Source organism: Rhinatrema bivittatum, chromosome 19 (assembly GCF_901001135.1).
Source record: "Rhinatrema bivittatum chromosome 19, aRhiBiv1.1, whole genome shotgun sequence".
In the NCBI taxonomy this organism is placed as follows: domain Eukaryota; kingdom Metazoa; phylum Chordata; class Amphibia; order Gymnophiona; family Rhinatrematidae; genus Rhinatrema; species Rhinatrema bivittatum.
In genome coordinates this window covers 24,226,815-24,248,364 of record NC_042633.1, presented here as the reverse complement: position 1 = coordinate 24,248,364, position 21,550 = coordinate 24,226,815, and the positions used below count along the sequence as shown (strand labels likewise).

Below are 21,550 nucleotides of genomic sequence, written 5' to 3'. Positions count from 1 at the left end.
CCTTTCCCCCCCCCTAGCTGGGCAGCCCGGCCATTGCCTGTTTCCCCCTACCCCTTGCATCATCTCTGCCTGGAGATAGGGGCCCAGCAGAACAAGACTGGGCCTCCCTGACCCAGATCAGCCCAGTCAGGATCTGTTCAGATGGCATGCCCCCCCCCCCCCCAGGTATGACCGGGGGGTGGTAATTCTTATTTCGTTATAAACAGCAAGCACATAATATACAATCTTTCCATTATTTATTTCTTTATTTGTTGAGTTTTATATACCGTCATTTGGTAGAGCCATCATAACGGTTTACGAAAATATACATTACAAGAACAGACATAAAGCACAGGGCGGGCCAGGGATGCAGCAGGAGCTGAGCTCACCTGGGCAAGGTGAGTCAGCAGAACCTCCCTGCTCCGCCTCCCTGCCCGGGGACTTGGCTCCCGGAGGCTGGGATTGGAGGATGCAGGCGTCAGTCACCGCCCACGCCCTGTGGCTTCAGGTATATATAGGGGCTCCCACCAGCCCCCTGGCTTGTACTCTCTGAGTTTGTCTTCTTGCTTCAACAGTGTTTGAACGGAAGCAGCCTCAGGGTGCTCTCATTAACTTTTTGCTCTTTCTCTCTTTTACCAATTAAAACTGTTCCCTGCTGACATGGAGTCCCAGCTGCGCCAGAACTTCAGCCATGACTGTGAAGCTGCCATCAACCGTATGGCGAACCTGGAGCTCTATGCTTCCTATGTCTATCTCTCCATGGTGAGTATGTCTTGTTTTTCCATGCTACCTGCTTTTTGGGGGTGTGCATGTACCTCTTATCTCTTTCCCTGTATGGGTGGGGAGAGACTGTATCTTCTGTATTTCTCCTGGATGCCCCCTGGGGAAGACTGCATTTCCTATGTTTCTCTCTCCCTGGAGAGAGCATGTGGAGGGCTAGGTGCTGTCTGTTTTCCTCTCCATGGTGACTGCCCCAGGGGGAGCCTGTATGGGAAGGGGGAGGGGCTATATGCCTTCTATGTCTTCCTCTCCATGGTGACTGCCCCAGGGGAGTGTGTATGCTTTCTATGTCTTTCTCTCTATGGTGACTGCTCCTGGGGGAGCCTGTATGGGGGGGGAGGGCTATGTGCCTCCTATGTCTTCCCCTCCATGGTGACTGCCCCAGGGGAGTGTGTATGCTTTCTATGTCTTTCTCTCTATGGTGACTGCTCCTGGGGGAGCCTGTATGGGGGGGGAGGGCTATGTGCCTCCTATGTCTTCCCCTCCATGGTGACTGCCCCAGGGGAGTGTGTATGCTTTCTATGTCTTTCTCTCTATGGTGACTGCTCCTGGGGGAGCCTGTATGGGGGGGGAGGGCTATGTGCCTCCTATGTCTTCCTCTCCATGGTGACTGCCCCAGGGGAGTGTGTATGCTTTCTATGTCTTTCTCTCTATGGTGACTGCTCCTGGGGGAGCCTGTATGGGGGGGGAGGGCTATGTGCCTCCTATGTCTTCCTCTCCATGGTGACTGCCCCAGGGGAGTGTGTATAGGGGGGAGGGGTAGGTGCCTCCTACGTCTTTCTCTCTCTATGGTGATTGCCCCTGGAGAGGCAGGAAGTAGTAGAATTAGGGGTCATGAAACTTAAAATCCAAGGGGGGAAAACTCTGAACAAACATCAAGATTTTTTTTTTTTGGTGGATGCCTGGAATGTCCTTCTGAGAGGCGATAGGGTGCATGGAGTAGCAGTTACTGCCATGGGATACTGGATGGACTCTTGTGTGTTTTTTTTTCTACTGACAATACTATACTATGTTCTTGCTCGCTATGAGCTACTAATAACTCAATGCTATCTTCTCTCCAGTCCTATTACTTTGACCGGGATGACGTGGCCCTGCACCACGTGGCCGAGTTCTTCAAGGAGCAGAGCCACGAGGAGTGGGAACATGGGGAGAAGTTCCTAAAATACCAGAACAAGCGAGGCGGCCGGGCCGTGCTGCAGGATGTCAAGGTGAGGGTCACAGGGAGGAGTACCATGTAGTCCAGGATCTGGGGAGCAGCTATGCTGGAGGCTTAGGGAGGTCTGAAGCTGGAAATCAGAGGCTAGACTTGCTCTTATCCTGCTGGACCTGACACTGTTCTCCCCTCCTGTCTTGCAGAAGCCAGAGCATGACGAGTGGGGTAACACCCTGGAGGCCATGCGGACTGCCCTTCAGCTGGAGAAGACTGTGAACCAGGCCCTGCTGGACCTGCACAAACTGGCCATGGACAGGAGTGATCCCCATGTGAGTATCCTCTAGAAAGAGGATGGTGGAGGGAGCCCCACACCTAACTCACCAACCTGATGGGGGAACCCCCAGCCTCTTGCCTTAACTTCTGGCTCAGGCTGCAAGGGTCTCTACTTTCCATTTCTCCCTATTCTTGCTGGGGGGGGGGGGGGGGTGAAAGGTCAAAGTGGGCTACAGGGGCAGAGTTGAGAAGGCTCTGGGCTTCTGGAGGGAAGGGCAAGCTACCCCAAACCAATTGGAGGGGGTGGGGCCTGACCTGAAGCAGTCTAGAAGCCATTACTGGTGGGAGGGGGCCCATCTACTGGGCCAGACCAGGGAAGGGATTAACCCTTCTCTCTCCCTCTTACTGCAGCTGTGTGACTTCCTGGAGAATGAGTACCTGGAGGAAAAGGTGAAGGCCATCAAGAAGCTGGGCGACTACATCACCAACCTGAAGCTCCTGGGGGTGCCCCAGAATGGCATGGGCGAGTACCTGTTTGACAAGCACAGCATGGAGAAGAGCAGCTAAATCCAGCCTGGGGGGGCTCACTGTGTCCCTGCTCTGGTATGGTAAAGGGGGTGGCATCTGACTGTAAAGCTTCCAATAAATACTCTGGCATTATTCTGGTCTCTGTCCTCTTCCTCTGGTGGGGTGAGTCTCTATGGGTGCAGCCTTTAGTCCTGTCCTCTGCTGAGGGGGGAGAGCCACTCATACTGGCTCTTGAGTTGACAATCCTACTAACGCAACAGCATTCTCTACCCCTGCTAAACTATATTTATGTTGCAATCCACTACATTAGCCTACCCTGTCCCTCTGTTCAGAATTTGGCACACAGGCCAAGGTGTGATCTATAGCCAGGGTGATGGAGGTAAATAGCCCCTGGATCCATTACTTCACAGCCCTGCACCTCAGTCTCCTTTCAGGCTGTCAAGAAATCAGTTTTGGAATGGTGCTGTCGTCATGGCAATAGGTGGGAGTCTAACCCTGGGATTGTCCTCATTTGTAACAAAATTATCCCCCTTCTTGGTAACACTTACAGGAGATACATACAGACCATGGCTGGAGAGAGGAGGGTCCCATGCATGCTGCACCACCAACCTCATGGGCAGTAGATGCTAACAAAGCTGTGCCTGCTGGCAGGCACAGTGGAGCTCACTGTGGCCGCTTGGCTTGCTGGGCAGCCTGGATGGCCCAGATTGAGCTTCCATTGTAATGGGAAGGAGGCAGATCTAGCTGTGGAGGTACCTGACTTCAGGGATGGTATGAAGGGGGTGTGCCCTATCTCGGCGTCAACCCTGGGCAGGAGAAGCTTAAAGTGCTGTGCCAGCAGCTTTTTTTTGTCTGTGCTCCAGTGCTAAACAAGAGGTAGGTAGGATGATTTGGGTAGCTTCACCCCTGCCAGCCTTTTCAATTAAGCTGGCAAGAAGTTAACACTTCTGTATAACTAGGACTCGGGAGATGAACAGGCTCCTATTGAGGGGAGCCCTAGCTAGTACCTGGGCATCTTCCTGATGGAAGGGGTTGGTAGGGCTCACCTTTCCTCCTGCTCCCTTCCCTCTATCTTCTGAAACAGAAGAGAAGTGACACCTGATCCTGGTGTTTGACAGATGTGTGGTCTGGCAACCATCCAGGGGCTCAGCCCTGTCCCTCCATCAGCCACAGAGGGGGCACCCACTGCTCCTCCCTCTAGGCTGTCTCTGGTTTAGGGGGCTGGGTGGCTCGTGTCTGAGAAGCCCTCTGGTGGGTTACTTAAGATGTGATCCTGTCTGGGGGTATTATGAGAGGCAGTCTCAGACTTTCAAGCCTCTAGGGTCTGAGGTAGTGTGCGGGGATGTCTTGAGTTCAGAGGCTGGGTTTCTCTGGTGCTCTATAATGGGGGTTTTCAAGGCTTTACAGCTATCATGATGGAAGGCCGCTGGCTTTAGAGGGGCTGTGCCAGTCTCTCTGCAGCACTGTGGCATCTTTTGAGCCACTTAAGTGATGGAGCAGAGGGAGTAGCTTTGGGTGTACTGGGCTACGGTGTCTCTAGGATTGGAGCTGCTCCAGCCTGTCTGGTTGACAGTCGCTGTGTCCATGAACCCTGCCCACAAGTCCTGATCGCTGTGCTTGCTCAGGCATGCAGGTATCTCTGCTAGTGTCACACAGACAGGAAGGGGCACCACAACTCCCAGAATGCGTGTTCTTTATTTTATTTACACATGAACAGGACCTCCTCCATTCCCAGCACACAATCAACCTATGTTAAGACATTATCCCAAAAATCTGCAAGGAAGCCTACCAAAGGCCTCTCCTCACACGTTAAAGGTACATGATATAAAGCAGCACTCCACCATCCCAGGATGCACTGGGATTAGCTTGTTCCATCACAGAGGCCACACCCTCCTCCTGAGAAGCTCCTCCTGGGCTGGATCCTAGCTTGTTGGTTTTAGAGAGAGGTGGGGCTTGAAGGATTCCCACCTGTGAGTGCAGCACCCTAAACCCCAGGAGCGGCCCACGTGGGAGTGCTGTGCCGAAATCACCAGGAGCATCCTCTGTGTATCTGATCTGTTGTGGTAATGATACAGGAATTAGCTAGCAAACCCTCGCAGGTACTACTTGGCACGTGGGACCTGGGGTGTTCTAGTGATCCATGTCTGATAGTAGTAGATTCTTGCTCTTGCTGATCGGTGTCCTCCCTAGTGGGATCTGGTGCTGTGCTAGTGAGCCAGGTCTGGTAGCAAACGGATTCTTTCCTGCTGAATAACTACTTGGTTTTGAGTTTCCCGCCCCAGAATTAGACCCAGAGGGTGCTCCTGGAAAAGTGAATGAGGCAAGGTGTTCCACACGAGGCAGCTCGTGCATCCCTTGGGCTGGAGCTGAGTGCCACATTTCTGTATGATTCCCCCCCCCCCCCCCCCCCCCCCGTGTGCCAGGCTCTGCCACGTGGCCCCCTCCTGTCACCTACTCGCACATCCTGCCACAGAAAACAGTGCCAACAATTAAACACAAAATGCAAAGGGAAGCCCTCCACAAAATGAGGGCAAGACGAGACAAGACATCTTATGCTGATAATAACGCCACTCGTCCAGACTGGGCTGTGGGCTTGGTCCTCCCACAGTCTTCTGCTGCTGAGGTGCAGAGGGCAAAAGGTAAAATGTAATCCATTCTGGGAATTCTGCCAGTCACCTGCACGGTAGAAAAGAGAGGGAAGAGGGGATCAGCACCGCCAGCTGCTGAGGGTACAGGGTGTGTGCCCTGGGGAGGGAGGTGGCTGGAGGAGGGGCTCTCGGCTACAGTTTGTATGGTTCTGGGGTATTTTGTCCCTCTGGGATCCCCAGAAGTCACAGTGTCTTAAGCATGAGGGTACAGTGCAGCCACTCCTGGGGAGCATTCCTGAGCTAAAACAGGAGGGTCGAGGAATTGCTGCTGGGGCTCGGGTGTTAGGATGGCGCTGAGAAGCGGTGGGTTAGTTCAAGGGCTCAGTGAGTCAATGCTGGGAGACAGGAGATTGATCAGGGTCAGGGGCTGGGAGGCAGTGGGTCTGTATTGAAAGATCAGAGGGTCAGCACTGGAGGGTCAGGGGGTCTGTATTGAAAGATCAGAGGGTCAGCACTGGAGGGTCAGGGGGTCTGTATTGAAAGATCAGAGGGTCAGCACTGGAGGGTCAGGGGCTGGGAGTCAGTGGGTCTGTATTGAAAGATCAGAGGGTCAGCACTGGAGGGTCAGGGGGTCTGTATTGAAAGATCAGAGGGTCAGCACTGGAGGGTCAGGGGGTCTGTATTGAAAGATCAGAGGGTCAGCACTGGAGGGTCAGGGGGTCTGTATTGAAAGATCAGAGGGTCAGCACTGGAGGGTCAGTGGGTCTGTATTGAAAGATCAGAGGGTCAGCACTGGAGGGTCAGTGGGTCTGTATTGAAAGATCAGAGGGTCAGCACTGGAGGGTCAGGGGCTGGGAGGCAGTGGGTCTGTATTGAAAGATCAGAGGGTCAGCACTGGAGGGTCAGTGGGTCTGTATTGAAAGATCAGAGGGTCAGCACTGGAGGGTCAGGGGCTGGGAGGCAGTGGGTCTGTATTGAAAGATCAGAGGGTCAGCACTGGAGGGTCAGTGGGTCTGTATTGAAAGATCAGAGGGTCAGCACTGGAGGGTCAGGGGGTCTGTATTGAAAGATCAGAGGGTCAGCACTGGAGGGTCAGTGGGTCTGTATTGAAAGATCAGAGGGTCAGCACTGGAGAGTCAGGGGGTCTGTATTGAAAGATCAGAGGGTCAGCACTGGAGGGTCAGTGGGTTTGTATTGAAAGATCAGAGGGTCGGCACTGGAGGGTCAGTGGGTCTGTATTGAAAGATCAGAGGGTCAGCACTGGAGGGTCAGGGGCTGGGAGGCAGTACACTTACTTACCTCTCTTTCATCTCAGCTGGTGGCACGGGGTGTTACTGGGGCACTGTGGGGGGGAAAGAGAGAGAGAGAGTGCATGAGATGGGTGGGGGAGAGTGCAAGCCTGGCATTGTCTGGTGGGGTCTGCCCCCCTCTCCCACCTTGACATTGGAGTATCTCTGACCTCCAGCTGTGCCCTTACCTCTGACCTCCAGCTAGTAGACCCCCACCCCCCCTGCTGTACCTGACCTTTGACCTCCAGCCGACAGTCCTTGCCCTCATCTGTACCCCTACCTCTGCCCTGCAGCTGACAGTCCTTGCCTGCTGCTGTACCCTTACCACTGACCTCCAGCCAACAGTCCTTGCCCTCATCTGTACCCCTACCGCTGACCTCCAGCCAGTAGGCCTTGCCCCCTGCTGTACCCTTACCTCTGACCTCCAGTTTGCAGTCCACCTCTGCCTCCCCCAGGTCATTAATGGCTTTGCAGGTGTAGGTGCCCCCATCAAAGGGACTCGGTTTCCGGATATTTAGGGTCAGCACCCCCTGGTTGTGCTTCATCAGGAATTTGGGGTCATCTCTGATCTCCATCTTGTTCTTCATCCAGATCACCCGAGGCTGGAAGAGCAGGGGGAGGGAGGGAGGAACAGTGAGTGGGAAGGGGAGGCATGAGAGCAGGAAATGACCCTACTGGCCCATCCAGTCTGTCCACACTTCTGAGGAGAGAGCCCGGCTGCCAGCCCTAGAGTGTGCCAGCCCACAGGATATCCTGGGCAGATCAGCCCCAGCTCCCCTCCCAGCCACAAGATCCCCCAATCATCCAGTCCTCTGGGTGAAGCCTCACCAATGGGGGCGGGGAGGGGAATCATCACCTTCCCTTTCCCTGCTGGTTAGGCCTCTCCTTGACCACCCCAGCATCCCTCCGGCTCTGGCCACAACCGCCTCAGTCTCGAGATCACCGCCTGGTCTCTCTTCTGGTTTCTCACCCCCAATCCTATACCGCACCTTCAGCCTTCTGTGCCCCAAATACAAAGGGGGGGAGCGCAATCACATTCACAGTTTATGCTCTCCTGGCTGTGCTCCTAGGGGGGGGGGAGAGGGGTGACACTCACCTTGGGGTGTCCTCGGACTGCGCAGTTCAGAGCAGTGGAGTAACCTGCCACCACAGAGCGATCCACCAGAGGCGTGAGGAACTTCGGAGCCATGCTGAAATTGTGTTCCTGGAAGTCTGCAGGCTTGTAGATGAGACCTGGGAGGAGAAATATCTCATTTCAGCCTCTGGGGGGAGTCACTTTATCTCCCTGTGCCTGAGCTCCAATCCTCGGCTCTGCCACTGACTCTCTGTGTGTGACCCTGGGGGGAGTCACTTATCTCCCTGTGCCTCAGCTCTAATCCCCGGCTCTGTCACTGACTCTGTGTGTGACCCTGGGGGGAGTCACTTTATCTCCCTGTGCCTCAGCTCTAATCCCCGGCTCTGTCACTGACTCTCCATGTGACCCTGGGGGGAGTCACTTTATCTCCCTGTGCCTGAGCTCCAATCCTCGGCTCTACCACTGACTCTCTGTGTGTGACCCTGGGGGGAGTCACTTTATCTCCCTGTGCCTGAGCTCCAATCCCCGGCTCTGTCACTGACTCTCTGTGTCTGACCCTGGGAGGAGTCACTTTATCTCCCTGTGCCTCAGCTCTAATCCCCGGCTCTGTCACTGACTCTCTGTGTGTGACCCTGGGAGGAGTCACTTTATCTCCCTGTGCCTCAGCTCCAATCCCCGGCTCTGTCACTGACTCTCTGTGTGTGACCCTGGGGGGAGTCACTTTATCTCCCCGTGCCTCAGCTCTAATCCCCGGCTCTGTCACTGACTCTCTGTGTGTGACCCTGGGGGGAGTCACTTTATCTCCCTGTGCCTCAGCTCTAATCCTCGGCTCTGCCACTGACTCTCTGTGTGTGACCCTGGGGGGAGTCACTTTATCTCCCCGTGCCTCAGCTCTAATCCCCGGCTCTGTCACTGACTCTCTGTGTGTGACCCTGGGGGGAGTCACTTTATCCCCTGTGCCTCAGCTCTAATCCCCGGCTCTGTCACTGACTCTCTGTGTGTGACCCTGGGGGAGTCACTTTATCTCCCTGTGCCTCAGCTCTAATCCCCGGCTCTGTCACTGACTCTCTGTGTGTGACCCTGGGGGAGTCACTTTATCTCCCTGTGCCTCAGCTCTAATCCCCGGCTCTGTCACTGACTCTCTGTGTGTGGTCCTGGGGGGAGTCACTTTATCTCCCTGTACCTCAGCTCTAATCCCCAGCTCTGTCACTGACTCTCTGTGTGTGACCCTGGGAGGAGTCACTTTATCTCCCTGTGCCTGAGCTCCAATCCTCGGCTCTGCCACTGACTCTCTGTGTGTGACCCTGGGGGGAGTCACTTTATCTCCCTGTGCCTGAGCTCCAATCCTCGGCTCTGCCACTGACTCTCTGTGTGGGACCCTGGGGGGAGTCACTTTATCTCCCTGTGCCTGAGCTCCAATCCTCGGCTCTGCCACTGACTCTCTGTGTGTGACCCTGGGGGGAGTCACTTTATCTCCCTGTGCCTCAGCTCCAATCCCCGGCTCTGTCACTGACTCTCTGTGTGTGACCCTGGGAGGAGTCACTTTATCTCCCTGTGCCTGAGCTCCAATCCTCGGCTCTGCCACTGACTCTCTGTGTGGGACCCTGGGGGGAGTCACTTTATCTCCCTGTGCCTCAGCTCTAATCCCCGGCTCTGTCACTGACTCTCTGTGTGTGGTCCTGGGGGGAATCACTTTATCTCCCTGTACCTCAGCTCTAATCCCCGGCTCTGTCACTGACTCTCTGTGTGTGACCCTGGGGGAGTCACTTTATCTCCCTGTGCCTCAGCTCTAATCCCCGGCTCTGTCACTGACTCTCTGTGTGTGATCCTGGGGGGAGTCACTTTATCTCCCTGTGCCTCAGCTCCAATCCTCGGCTCTGCCACTGACTCTCTGTGTGTGACCCTGGGGGAGTCACTTTATCTCCCTGTACCTCAGCTCTAATCCCTGGCTCTGTCACTGACTCTCTGTGTGTGACCCTGGGGGAGGAGTCATTTTATCTCCCTGTGCCTCAGCTCCAATCCCCGGCTCTGTCACTGACTCTCTGTGTGTGACCCTGGGAGGAGTCACTTTATCTCCCTGTGCCTGAGCTCCAATCCTCGGCTCTGCCACTGACTCTCTGTGTGTGACCCTGGGGGGAGTCACTTTATCTCCCTGTGCCTGAGCTCCAATCCTCGGCTCTGCCACTGACTCTCTGTGTGGGACCCTGGGGGGAGTCACTTTATCTCCCTGTGCCTGAGCTCCAATCCTCGGCTCTGCCACTGACTCTCTGTGTGGGACCCTGGGGGGAGTCACTTTATCTCCCTGTGCCTCAGCTCTAATCCTCGGCTCTGCCACTGACTCTCTGTGTGTGACCCTGGGGGGAGTCACTTTATCTCCCTGTGCCTCAGCTCTAATCCTCGGCTCTGCCACTGACTCTCTGTGTGTGACCCTGGGGGGAGTCACTTTATCTCCCTGTGCCTGAGCTCCAATCCTCGGCTCTGCCACTGACTCTCTGTGTGGGACCCTGGGGGGGAGTCACTTTATCTCCCTGTGCCTGAGCTCCAATCCTCGGCTCTGCCACTGACTCTCTGTGTGTGACCCTGGGGGAGTCACTTTATCTCCCTGTGCCTCAGCTCTAATCCCCGGCTCTGTCACTGACTCTCTGTGTGTGGTCCTGGGGGGAGTCACTTTATCTCCCTGTGCCTGAGCTCCAATCCTCGGCTCTGCCACTGACTCTCTGTGTGGGACCCTGGGGGGAGTCACTTTATCTCCCTGTGCCTGAGCTCCAATCCTCGGCTCTGCCACTGACTCTCTGTGTGTGACCCCGAGGGAGTCACTTTATCTCCCTGTGCCTCAGCTCTCATCCCCGGCTCTGTCACTGACTCTCTGTGTGTGACCCTGGGGGGAGTCACTTTATCTCCCTGTGCCTGAGCTTCAATCCCCGGCTCTGCCACTGACTCTCTGTGTGTGACCCTGGGGGGAGTCACTTTATCTCCCTGTGCCTGAGCTCCAATCCTCGGCTCTGCCACTGACTCTCTGTGTGTGACCCTGGGGGGAGTCACTTTATCTAGTCTCTGTCTCCGTAGCTCTGGCAAGTCACAGCCAGGCCCCCTTCTCCCCCGTCTTACCTGTCTTATGAATGTAAGCGGTGTTCTTGGACACGCCTGGTAGGTCGCTGAGACCGCACACGTTCTCGCTGAACACCCGGAAGTAATATTCATTGCCCATGATGAGGTCAGAGACCGTGCAGCGGGTCTGGCGATTGTGCTCATAGACGGTGAACCATTCCTGGATGGGGGTGGTGAGGAAGGGGAGAGGGACAGTGAGGCGAGGAGGCCATTAACCAGAACCGGACTGCAGCGCGCCCCTGCACCAGCAAGGCCAGAGATTGCAGGCCAACCCGCTGCCTTCTCCTTCTGAAATCCCGGCTACCATCGTGGCTACATCCATCTTGGAAATATCCTGGTGGGGGGGTCTTGGCAGGGCGAGCGAGAGCCTCAGAGCCCATGCAGGTCCTCTCTCTAGCTGTGGCTGCAAGGCTGGTGGAGGATTTATGGGGTGGTCAGAGGTGTGGCGTGGAGGAGAGGCAGGAGACTTGAGAAGGGGGGGGGGGGGGGGATACTGGTCTGGGCTAGAGCGACTTGGGAATCCTGCGTCGTCTTTATTTTAACATCTTGTACGTTATTGTATTTCCCTTCCTGCAAGGACTGGCCTGGATGCACTGGAGACAGAGTCGGCGCTGCCTGCCCCATCTCCTGGCAATGGACGAGGCGCACCCCACTGCTGAACTGGCAGGTGAGGGAAGTGGTTGCTTTCCTAAGGTTTGTGGAGGGCTAGGGCTCTCCCTGCCCCATTCCCACCTCCAGCTGTCAAGCTCCTGCCAGTTCTCTCCAGCTGAGGCTTAATCTCCACTCCACACCTCCTGAGGTCGCCTTCCTGCCTTTGGCCTCGCAGCCGCAGCTGAAGAAACTGCTGTGGTCTCCGAAGCTCCTGCATTCCCAGAGGCCTAATGCATTCTGGGATCCGTAGTCCTGCTTTTCCAACCACTTAGAGCCAGCAAAATGCACTGGGATGCAGCCCCCACCCCCCCCCTTCCCTGCTAACTTCACCCCAAGGCTTTATGCAATCTCACGGGTCCTGCTTGAGCTGAGAAGCACAATGATCAAAGTCCATAGTGGCCCTCCCCTCCCCATGCACGGGTGGCCTCGCCCTCCCCTCCCTTACCATGGTTTTCTTGTCTGCCTTCTGGATGGTATAACCAGTGATCTCTGAGTTGCCGTTGTCCTTGGGGGGCTGCCACTCGATCAGCGCATTAAAGCCCCAGACCTCCTTCACGGTGACCGCAACGGCAGGACCGGCCTTCTCTATGGGGGGGGGGGGGGGAGAGAATAAACCAGAGTGAGGAGGAGAGGGAGACACAGGCAGAGATTGAGAGAAGGATTGAGAAATACAGGGTGAAGGGGGGGAGCGGACAGGGCCGGACCCTCTGTAACATCCTTATAGAGAGCGAGCGAGGCCGATGGATACGGGGATGTGAGGGAGCAGAGTCAGTCTCCGTGCTTGGGGAGAGAGAGGGGGGTGTCCGTCTGATCCTGCTCTATGGCTTGGGGGGGGTCCATAAATTCTTGGGATGTGCTCTGCTGCGTGTGTCAGCGCTGGCCCAGCACACAGACGTCCCACTTGGGCCTGAGGGCTGCCCTGGAGCCCCTCCCCCCCCTTCCCCCCCCGAATTCGGCGGCCGGCACTCACCCACCACCCGGATGTTCACGGTGGCCTCGTCCTGCATGTTCTCGATCTGCACGCGGAGCTGGTACTTTCCGGAGTGCGAGCGCTCGGCGGATCTGATGAAGAGGATGGTGTCCACCTCCGAAGTCCTCAGGTTCACCTGCTTTGGGTCCAGTGGCTTCTCTTCCTTCGTCCAGGTGACCTTTGGCCTGGGCTTCCCCTGTGGAGCAGTAACACGCACTCAGACCTTTTTTTTTTTTTTTTTGGCGTCGAGGACACCACCACCACCACATCGTACACTGGGGTTTATCTCATGAAAAGGTTGTGAATACAGCCCTTGGCATCGTGAAGGCGCACTGGGTTTCCAGCAAGGTTGGACATCTGTCAGCTAAGAGCGTAAGGAGGTGCCACGCTGGTCCACGGAGCCCGCCATCCTGTCTCCTAGGTTGCCCGGACTCACCCAGCACACTCGGCTTCAGCTCTGTCCGTCCAACACGCTCTGATCCTCCAAGTGCATTTCTCTAGGAAGGACTGCGCCTTCCACGTCTTACAGACGAGCTTTTAAGGACCAGGGAGACGAAACGCATTCTCAATTTCATGTTCCAGGCGGAAACGCCTTCCCGATTTGCAATCGATTTCCAAAGAATCCTTTGAAAGAAAGCTGCCCCTGGAGACTGAGAATATCTTCCAAGCTTTCCCCATGAGCGCTGTCCTTCTGTTTAGCACAAAGGAGACCATTCGGGCTGGCGACTTTCTCTCTGACCCGACCCTGTGAGCGAGGGGCAGGGACGAGGAAACCCGGCATTGCCCTGGAGGAACCCCCGCAGTGTGAGCTTCCTCCCAGCAGTGCCCTGGAGGGACCCCGGCAGTGTGAGCTTCCTCCCAGCAGTGCCCTGGAGGGACCCCGGCAGTGTGAGCTTCCTCCCAGCAGTGCCCTGGAGGTACTCCAGCAGTGTGAGCTTCCTCCCAGCATTGCCCTGGAGGAACCCCCGCAGTGTGAGCTTCCTCCCAGCAGTGCCCTGGAGGGACCCCGGCAGTGTGAGCTTCCTCCCAGCAGTGCCCTGGAGGTACTCCGGCAGTGTGAGCTTCCTCCCAGCAGTGCCCTGGAGGTACTCCAGCAGTGTGAGCTTCCTCCCAGCATTACCCTGGAGGAGACTCCAGCAGTGTGAGCTTCCTCCCAGCAGTGCCCTGGAGGTACTCCAGCAGTGTGAGCTTCCTCCCAGCAGTGCCCTGGAGGGACCACCGCAGTGTGAGCTTCCTCCCAGCAGTGCCCTAGAGGGACCCCCGCAGTGTGAGCTTCCTCCCAGCAGTGCCCTGGAGGGACCCCCACAGTGTGAGCTTCCTCCCAGCAGTGCCCTGGAGGGATCCCATCAGTGTGAGCTTCCTCCCAGCAGTGCCCTGGAGGGACCCCGGCAGTGTGAGCTTCCTCCCAGCAGTGCCCTGGAGGGACACCCCCCCCCCCAGCAGTGTGAGCTTCCTCCCAGCAGTGCCCTGGAGGGACCCTGGCAGTGTGAGCTTCCTCCCAGCAGTGCCCTGGAGGGACCCCGGCAGTGTGAGCTTCCTCCCAGCAGTGCCCTGGAGGGACACCCCCCCCAGCAGTGTGAGCTTCCTCCCAGCAGTGCCCTGGAGGGACCCCGGCAGTGTGAGCTTCCTCCCAGCTGTGCCCTTGAGGGACACCCCCCCCAGCAGTGTGAGCTTCCTCCCAGCAGTGCCCTGGAGGGACCCCGGCAGTGTGAGCTTCCTCCCAGCAGTGCCCTGGAGGGACACCCCCCCCCAGCAGTGTGAGCTTCCTCCCAGCAGTGCCCTGGAGGGACACCCCCCCCCCCAGCAGTGTGAGCTTCCTCCCAGCAGTGCCCTGGAGGGACCCCGGCAGTGTGAGCTTCCTCCCAGCAGTGCCCTTGAGGGACACCCCCCCAGCAGTGTGAGCTTCCTCCCAGCAGTGCCCTGGAGGGACCCCGGCAGTGTGAGCTTCCTCCCAGCAGTGCCCTTGAGGGACACCCCCCCCAGCAGTGTGAGCTTCCTCCCAGCAGTGCCCTGGAGGGACCCCGGCAGTGTGAGCTTCCTCCCAGCAGTGCCCTGGAGGGACACCCCCCCCCAGCAGTGTGAGCTTCCTCCCAGCAGTGCCCTGGAGGGACACCCCCCCCCCAGCAGTGTGAGCTTCCTCCCAGCAGTGCCCTGGAGGGACCCTGGCAGTGTGAGCTTCCTCCCAGCAGTGCCCTGGAGGGACCCTGGCAGTGTGAGCTTCCTCCCAGCAGTGCCCTGGGCTTCCCATTACCTGGAATGGAATCAGCAGATTAATTTGCTCTCCCACTTTCCTGATGTAGGTTTGCCTGAGCTGCCGAGGCAGACGGATCTTTGGTTGTTCTGAAATTGAAAGCAGAGAGAGAATGAATTACACAGACAATGACAGACAGGGACAGAGAGGGGCCGATGCAAAAAGACGTGCGCTGAAAACAGGCGCGCGTATCGCGCGCCCGCTTCCCTAACACGCAGGCAGCCACATCCCCCGGGCGCCCGCTGCAGTATTTAAATGAGGGACTGCGTAAAAAAGGCCGCGCGAGGGGAGAATTGTGCATCCCTGGTGCTCAAATGCATCAGGAGCCCACAGTACGCGCGATGGTTTTCCTCCCGCTTCTTCAGGCTGATTTTGCTGAGGTTGCTGAAGACGCTAATTGCCCCTTGCTCTGGGCGCCTGAACTGTGCGTCCAGAAGAATTTTTATTTTTTAAATCAAGTCAACATACAGTTACTTTTCAACGTCACAAGTAGTACATTTAAGGGTCACAATGATACTGAGCAGGAGGAACCAGAGAGGACCGTGTTTTTAATTTTCTCACAACCCTTGACGCGCGGATTGACTCAACGCCACCTCCGGGGCTGCAGTTAATTTCGCTGCGTTAAAAAGCGCGTGTTGGGGGCCCAGCAATTTCCTGCATCAAGGGGGTAATAGCTAATAGCCTCGTCTACATGAAATTTACACGTGATGGGCGCTATCGGCTACGCATTTGTTTGGGCACGCTGACCTCCTTATTGCATTGGGTGCTAATCTAGCGCGCCCAAAATGCGCGTCTAACTGCGTGTAAACCCGTGAGTTAGGCTGGGCGCTCTTTATTGCATCGGCCCCAGAGTGAAGAAGGAGACAGACAGACAAAGGATGTGGGGCATACAGCTGGAGAAGGCAGTGGAAGCGAGACAGACAGATGGGAGATGGGCAGACAGACAGGCTGAGGCAGGTAAGGATGTAGGGTAGGTGTCAGAATAGAGGGGTGGATACGGAAGGATGGCAGGGGATACTCACCCAGGATCTCCCGGATGGTCACGGGCTGGGCTAGGGTGGCAGGCTCGCTCTTCCCGGCAATGTTCACTGTCCGCACCCGGAAGGTGACCTTCTGTCCTGTGGGCAGACCCTTCACCGTGAACCCGCAGCGTTCCACCAGCTGATCATTGCCCACGATCCACTCCGAGGCTGCACAGACAGAGAGGGAGACATCAGGGTGAGATCCTGCCCTTCCACCTCCCCGGGCATCTCAGCACCAGAGGAGGACAGACATCAGGGTGAGATCCTGCCCTTCCACCTCCCCGGGCATCTCAGCACCACAGGAGGACAGACATCAGGGTGAGATCCTGCCCTTCCACCTTCCCGGGCATCTCAGCACCACAGGAGGACAGACATCAGGGTGAGATCCTGCCCTTCCACCTCCCCGGGCATCTCAGCACCACAGGAGGACAGACATCAGGGTGAGATCCTGCCCTTCCACCTCCCCGGGCATCTCAGCACCAGAGGAGGACAGACATCAGGGTGAGATCCTGCCCTTCCACCTCCCCGGGCATCTCAGCACTAGTGGGAGGGAGGGAGAGAGGCCAGGAGCAGCCTGCTTGGCAGGAAGAGCCACATGCCTCCCTGTTTCTCTCACTGTGATGGTGGTGATGGGGACAGGAAGGGCATTGGGTCTGGTTCCTTCCAGTGTGTCACAGTTGCCCCTGAGGTTGAAACCCAAATTCTTTTTCCAGAGGGTCCCACTGGTCTCTCCTCCTCCCCTGGTCCTGAAAGGCATAAACACTGCACAGGAAGCAAAAGCTTTTCCCATGTAAATAAAGATCTCAAACTCGAGGTCATGGCACGAGGCTCCAAGGGGGGCAGACTGAGGGCCAGCGTTTCCCGGAAAGGGTGGCGGATGCCTGGAATGCCCTCCCGGGGCAGCTGCTGGAGGGATGAACCCAGAGGTGCATGGGGTGGGCGGTGGCAGGGGGTCGCCAGGGGTGAGGGTGGCAGTGCAGGGCCATCAGTGGGAACCTGGTGCCTTTCAGAAACCTTCTGGGTCCCAGTCTTGAGGAAGCGTCAGCAATTAGCACAAAGACGGTTTATGCTGCATGCGACATTTATGCTTCTCTGGTTTGGGTTCTGCTTTACAGCTTGGTTTTTTTTTTTTAAATATTTTATTTTTAAGTGTAAAGAAATAGCCTCGACACAGGCATACGGCTGACACAGGGCCAGGGTGGGGTTTTAATTCCTATATATCTGAGTAGAACTTTGCCTTGATAATATAATTCCTGTACTCCCTGTACTTTTTAATGTAGACATCATTCGTTGTTTTCTCTAGAACATTCCTAATCCTAACTTTCTGCGGTTTCCTGAAGCTCTGGTTTTTGAATCACAGGTCGGTGGAGGTTAGCTTGGATCTGCGGCCGCACCTTCGTGTTTTGGGGCCAGGAAGCCAGCTCTGGAGAGGAGACGGTGAGCGTGTTTAGGGTAAGAACTAAAAGGGGACCACACGAGCAGAATGAGAGGGGAGCAATCCATGCCAGCTCTTATGTATAAGGGAGACCCTGCTCCCCTCCACATCTTATTCCGATTTACCCAGCCGGTGTCGAGCTCATAGTAAGAAGTAGGAAAGACCTGGGTACCAGCTTTATTCCATCCCGCTCCTGCCACTGTCTGGTTGGATATCATCCCAAGGAGCATATGGGGAAATGAAATGGGCACGAAAGAGAAGAAGCGAAGACAAAAGCAGGTAAATTGGAAGGTGTGTAAACTTTTTTTTTAGGGAGCAGAGCCTAGGATGTGGACATGGGCTGCAATTAAAGCAGCTGGGTCTGTCTGGCAGGCTGGGAGTACAGTAATAACTTTAAGTGCTAGAGCAAATGCAGGCGCTCAGGGAGCCGGGTCTGTCTGGCAGGCTGGGAGTACAGTAATAACTGGATGTGCTAGAGCAAACGCAGGCACTCAGGGAGCCGGGTCTGTCTGGCAGGCTGGGAGTACAGTAATAACTGGATGTGGTAGAGCAAACGCAGGTGCTCAGGGAGCCGAGTCTGTCTGGCAGGCTGGGAGTACAGTAATAACTGGATGTGCTAGAGCAAACGCAGGGAGCCGGGTCTGTCTGGCAGGCTGGGAGTACAATAGTAACTGGAAGTGCTAGAGCAAACGCAGGCACTCAGGGAGCCGGGTCTGTCTGGCAGGCGGGAAGTATAGTAGTAACTGGGTGTGCTAGAGCAAACGCAGGTGCTCACATAGCCAGGTCTGTCTGACAGGAGACCATGGAGGAGATATTTGCAAGTCAAGCTTTGTGATTTAACATTAGAAGGGAGGGGCACTGGGGGTGAACTAAACAGTGGAACTTGCACCCTCAGTTACCTAACGTCATGCAGAGAATGAGGATCTCAGAAGCTGTCCTGGATAAGGAGCTAGTGGTCACCCTCTGAACTCTGTCCTTAGAAGTGTGGACAGAGAGAACTGGGCAGACTGGAGGGACCATTTGGCCCCTTTTCTGTTATCATTGTTAGTATGAACACTCACAGCCCTCCACGCAGTACTCGATCAGGTATCCATCGATGCCACCAGCTCCAATGCGGTCTGGGGGTCTCCACTTTAGGGTGCAGGTGGTGTCGGTCACATCTTCCACTGTTAAGTGCTGGGGTGCACTGGTGGGGGCTGTAAGACAGAATGCCATGAAAAGGGAGTCAGTAACCAAGAGAGACTCTTTCACCCCATGCCCACAGTCTCTCCAATAGAGAGCTCCTGCCCCAAAGCCCACAGTCTCCCCACACCTCCTGAAGTTTCCCAGAACTAGGGGACATTGCCATGCTCCAACGTTTCATGCCAACAGTAAAGGTTCCTGAGCAGGAGGTTTACAGTGATGCCCTCCTACCGCCTTTCCCACTTCCACTTACAGCTCACCCTCATTTCTTACCACGCCACCATTTGTAAGTCCCCAGCACCAAATGGTTTCTTCCAGAGCAAGTGGTGCATGGGACTGTGATCAGTCTGACTGTAATAACCACCTCCGGCAACTTCCTCTGGTCCTTCTAGTGACCAGTTCCTGGCACTGTGCGTGTGACAGCAAGTCCAGCTCAGTACACCAGTGATGAGATTAGCGGCCGGGGGGGGGGGGGGGGTGAGCTGCTGGTCTACCTCTGACGGCTGCTCCGACTCACCAATTGGCATGAAGGGCTTGGAGACCTGGCCCTGCTGGGAAATCCCGATTGAGTTGACAGCAAATACCCGGATCTCATACATGATCCCCTCAATCATCTTGGTGGACTCGTACGAGGTCTCAGGATAGACTTCAAAGTTCATCTTCATCCATCGTTGGCTTCCTTTCTTCTTCCTCTCAATCAGATAACCTGAGGGAAGAAGGGAGGGACGTTAACCCACCTTATCTCAAACCAGCTCTTAGACCCAGGCCTCCCCCCACCCCCCCAACCAACAGTGTACCCCTCAGTGACACAGATTAGCAAAGGCTGGGCACCCAGGCCTTCAGGAGGTGGTGTAACCTGGGCAAACTCACTCTCCACTGATGCGTAACTTGAGGAGTCAATCTGTATTATACAAAGAAATGTGACGGCAGATGAAGACAAACCATATTGGCCTATCTTGTTTGCCCAACTGATTTAGTAAGGACTGCTTGGCTGGGTGAGGTCTCTGCCGAGAGGAGCGTTTAGGTCTCTCTCAGTGGTCTGTCTCTTCAGTCTGGTGAATCTGAGATCATACAGGATGGACTTACCTGTTACTGGTTGGCCGCCGTTGAATTTTGGAGGGTCCCAGACAACACTGGCCCAATCCTCACCAACGCTGGTGATTCGCACTGCTTCAGGGGGATCAGGGACATCTGCAAGAGAAGGGAGAGGGGGGATGCATTGGATCAGAGTCAAGGAGGGTTCAGTGGGTTCAGGTGTATGAGCTTCCGTGGTGGGCTCCACAGATCCTCCTATGTGAAAACTAAGGGTTTCCACAGGGAGGTCTGATGAACAGAGGCAGCAGGAGATGGCCCTCAGATCCAGCTCCCAATTCAGGGTAACCGCAGTTTAGTAAGGTCTGTGCACAACCCCTGCAGACCCCCTCCCCCCCACCGTCGTCTCCTACTCCCCCACCCCCCCAACACCACACACACTACACTTCTGCCCTTACCCACGACCTTGATAATAATGGTGGCTTTGTCCTCTCCCACAGGGTTGGTCACCACAATATCATATTGTCCTTCATCTGCTCTCTCTGCTCCCTCAATCACAAAACTGCTCAGCTCCTTACGGATCTCCACGCGCACCCTGCCCTCGATTTCCGTGAATTCCTGGTAGAGAGAGGAGAGGTGGGGAGGGGGAACATGAGACGGAAAGGTTAAAAAGATGAGGAAGAGAGAGCAAACAATGGGCAGGGGGAAGAGAGGTGGAGCAGAAGCACCTCACAGAGTAACCATGGGAGGGGAAGGAGGAGGGGGAGGACAGAAGGAGCATTAGGGGGGGGGGGGGATGAGGAGCAGGGGAAGCTTGCAGTCATGGAGGGTGCTGTAGCCTACCTTGGATGCTTTAAACCACTGGATGGTGGGGGCAGGCTCTCCGGTGATGGGCACGTCCAGACGCAGCTTGTTGCCCGCCACGACCACGATGGTGTTGGTGTGAGTGCTGCTTGAACAGTCCAGGTGGATTTTAGGAGGCTCTGAGTTTCAGGAGATGGGGGTGAAGTGATTCATTAAAGAAGTGGGAGATCCCTAGAACTCCTCAGCAACTCTCATCCAGCCCAGCCCACACCTGCCTTCTCCATAGCAGAGACGTACGCCTAAACTCCTGACCAGGGTACGGCGGTAGGTGGGAGCTCCCACCTGGGGCACGGTGTCAAACAGGGCTCCAGCCCGTGTCACTGATAGTGACAAGGCCTAATGTAGCTCTGTTTACAGAGGTGGACTTTATTCAATAGATTTAGGTGCAGAGCAGGGAAGGACCCTTTGACATAAGTGATGCAAACAGAAGATCCTTAGGTGTGAGGGGTAAAGCCTGGGATAAGCACAGATTATGCTTAGGTGTGAGGGTAAAGGCAGGGATAAGCACAGAGGATGCTTAGGTGTGAGAGGTAAAGCCTGGGATAAGCACAGAGGATGCTTAGGTGTGAGGGGTAAAGTCTGGGATAAGCACAGAGGATGCTTAGGTGTGAGGGGTAAAGTCTGGGATAAGCACAGAGGATGCTTAGGTGTGAGGGTAAAGACTGGGATAAGCACAGAGGATGCTTAGGTGTGAGGGGTAAAGTCTGGGATAAGCACAGAGGATGCTTAGGTGTGAGGGGTAAAGTCTGGGATAAGCACAGAGGATGCTTAGGTGTGAGGGTAAAGCCTGGGATAAGCACAGAGGATGCTTAGGTGTGAGGGGTAAAGCCTGGGATAAGCACAGAGGATGCTTAGGTGTGAGGGGTAAAGCCTGGGATAAGCACAGGATGCTTAGGTGTGAGGGTAAAGCCCGGGATAAGCACAGAGGATGCTTAGGTGTGAGGGGTAAAGCCTGGGATAAGCACAGAGGATGCTTAGGTGTGAGGGGTAAAGCCTGGGATAAGCACAGAGGATGCTTAGGTGTGAGGGTAAAGCCTGGGTTAAGCACAGAGGATGCTTAGGTGTGAGGGTAAAGCCCGGGATAAGCACAGAGGATGCTTAGGTGTGAGGGTAAAGCCTGGGATAAGCACAGAGGATGCTTAGGTGTGAGGGGTAAAGCCTGGGATAAGCACAGAGGATGCTTAGGTGTGAGGGTAAAGCTTGGGATAAGCACAGAGGATGCTTAGGTGTGAGGGGTAAAGCCTGGGATAAGCACAGAGGATGCTTAGGTGTGAGGGTAAAGCTTGGGATAAGCACAGAGGATGCTTAGGTGTGAGGGGTAAAGCCTGGGATAAGCACAGAGGGTCCTTAGGTGTGAGGGGTAAAGCCCG

The 21,550-nt window shown here is 55.7% G+C and overlaps 2 protein-coding genes across 3 annotated transcripts in view; one reads left to right on the top strand and one right to left on the bottom strand.

Moving 5' to 3' along the window:
* Positions 1-533: 533 nt before the first annotated feature.
* Positions 534-2,845, top strand: LOC115081213 (ferritin heavy chain B-like). The gene is made up of 4 exons (XM_029585742.1): positions 534-741; positions 1,821-1,967; positions 2,116-2,241; positions 2,597-2,845. The coding sequence occupies exons 1-4, from the start codon at positions 640-642 to the stop codon at positions 2,750-2,752; spliced, it is 531 nt and encodes a 176-aa protein (XP_029441602.1). The 5' UTR covers positions 534-639; the 3' UTR covers positions 2,753-2,845.
* A 1,544-nt stretch (positions 2,846-4,389) lies between these two features.
* MYBPC2 (myosin binding protein C, fast type) overlaps positions 4,390-21,550 on the bottom strand; it is a 55,294-nt gene continuing 38,133 nt past the window's right edge. For both annotated transcript variants that reach the window (XM_029585733.1, XM_029585732.1), the window contains 14 exons: positions 20,160-20,299; positions 19,775-19,934; positions 19,371-19,475; positions 18,802-18,990; positions 18,164-18,298; positions 15,668-15,835; positions 14,646-14,734; positions 12,395-12,590; positions 11,870-12,009; positions 10,774-10,933; positions 7,687-7,823; positions 7,006-7,192; positions 6,601-6,643; positions 4,390-5,389 (listed from right to left, as the gene is read on the bottom strand). In XM_029585733.1, the coding sequence (XP_029441593.1) occupies positions 6,633-6,643; positions 7,006-7,192; positions 7,687-7,823; positions 10,774-10,933; positions 11,870-12,009; positions 12,395-12,590; positions 14,646-14,734; positions 15,668-15,835; positions 18,164-18,298; positions 18,802-18,990; positions 19,371-19,475; positions 19,775-19,934; positions 20,160-20,299 (1,817 nt within the window). In that variant the 3' untranslated portion in view covers positions 4,390-5,389; positions 6,601-6,632. The remainder of the gene's footprint in view (positions 5,390-6,600; positions 6,644-7,005; positions 7,193-7,686; positions 7,824-10,773; positions 10,934-11,869; positions 12,010-12,394; positions 12,591-14,645; positions 14,735-15,667; positions 15,836-18,163; positions 18,299-18,801; positions 18,991-19,370; positions 19,476-19,774; positions 19,935-20,159; positions 20,300-21,550) is intronic.

Bases quoted from the DNA above. Each gene is read 5' to 3' on its own strand.
- LOC115081213 (XM_029585742.1), top strand. From the start codon at position 640: ATGGAGTCCCAGCTGCGCCAGAACTTCAGCCATGACTGTGAAGCTGCC. The intron at 1,968-2,115 runs GTGAGGGTCACA...CCTGTCTTGCAG, and splicing joins CCGTGCTGCAGGATGTCAAG to AAGCCAGAGCATGACGAGTG. The intron at 2,242-2,596 runs GTGAGTATCCTC...CTCTTACTGCAG, and splicing joins TGGACAGGAGTGATCCCCAT to CTGTGTGACTTCCTGGAGAA.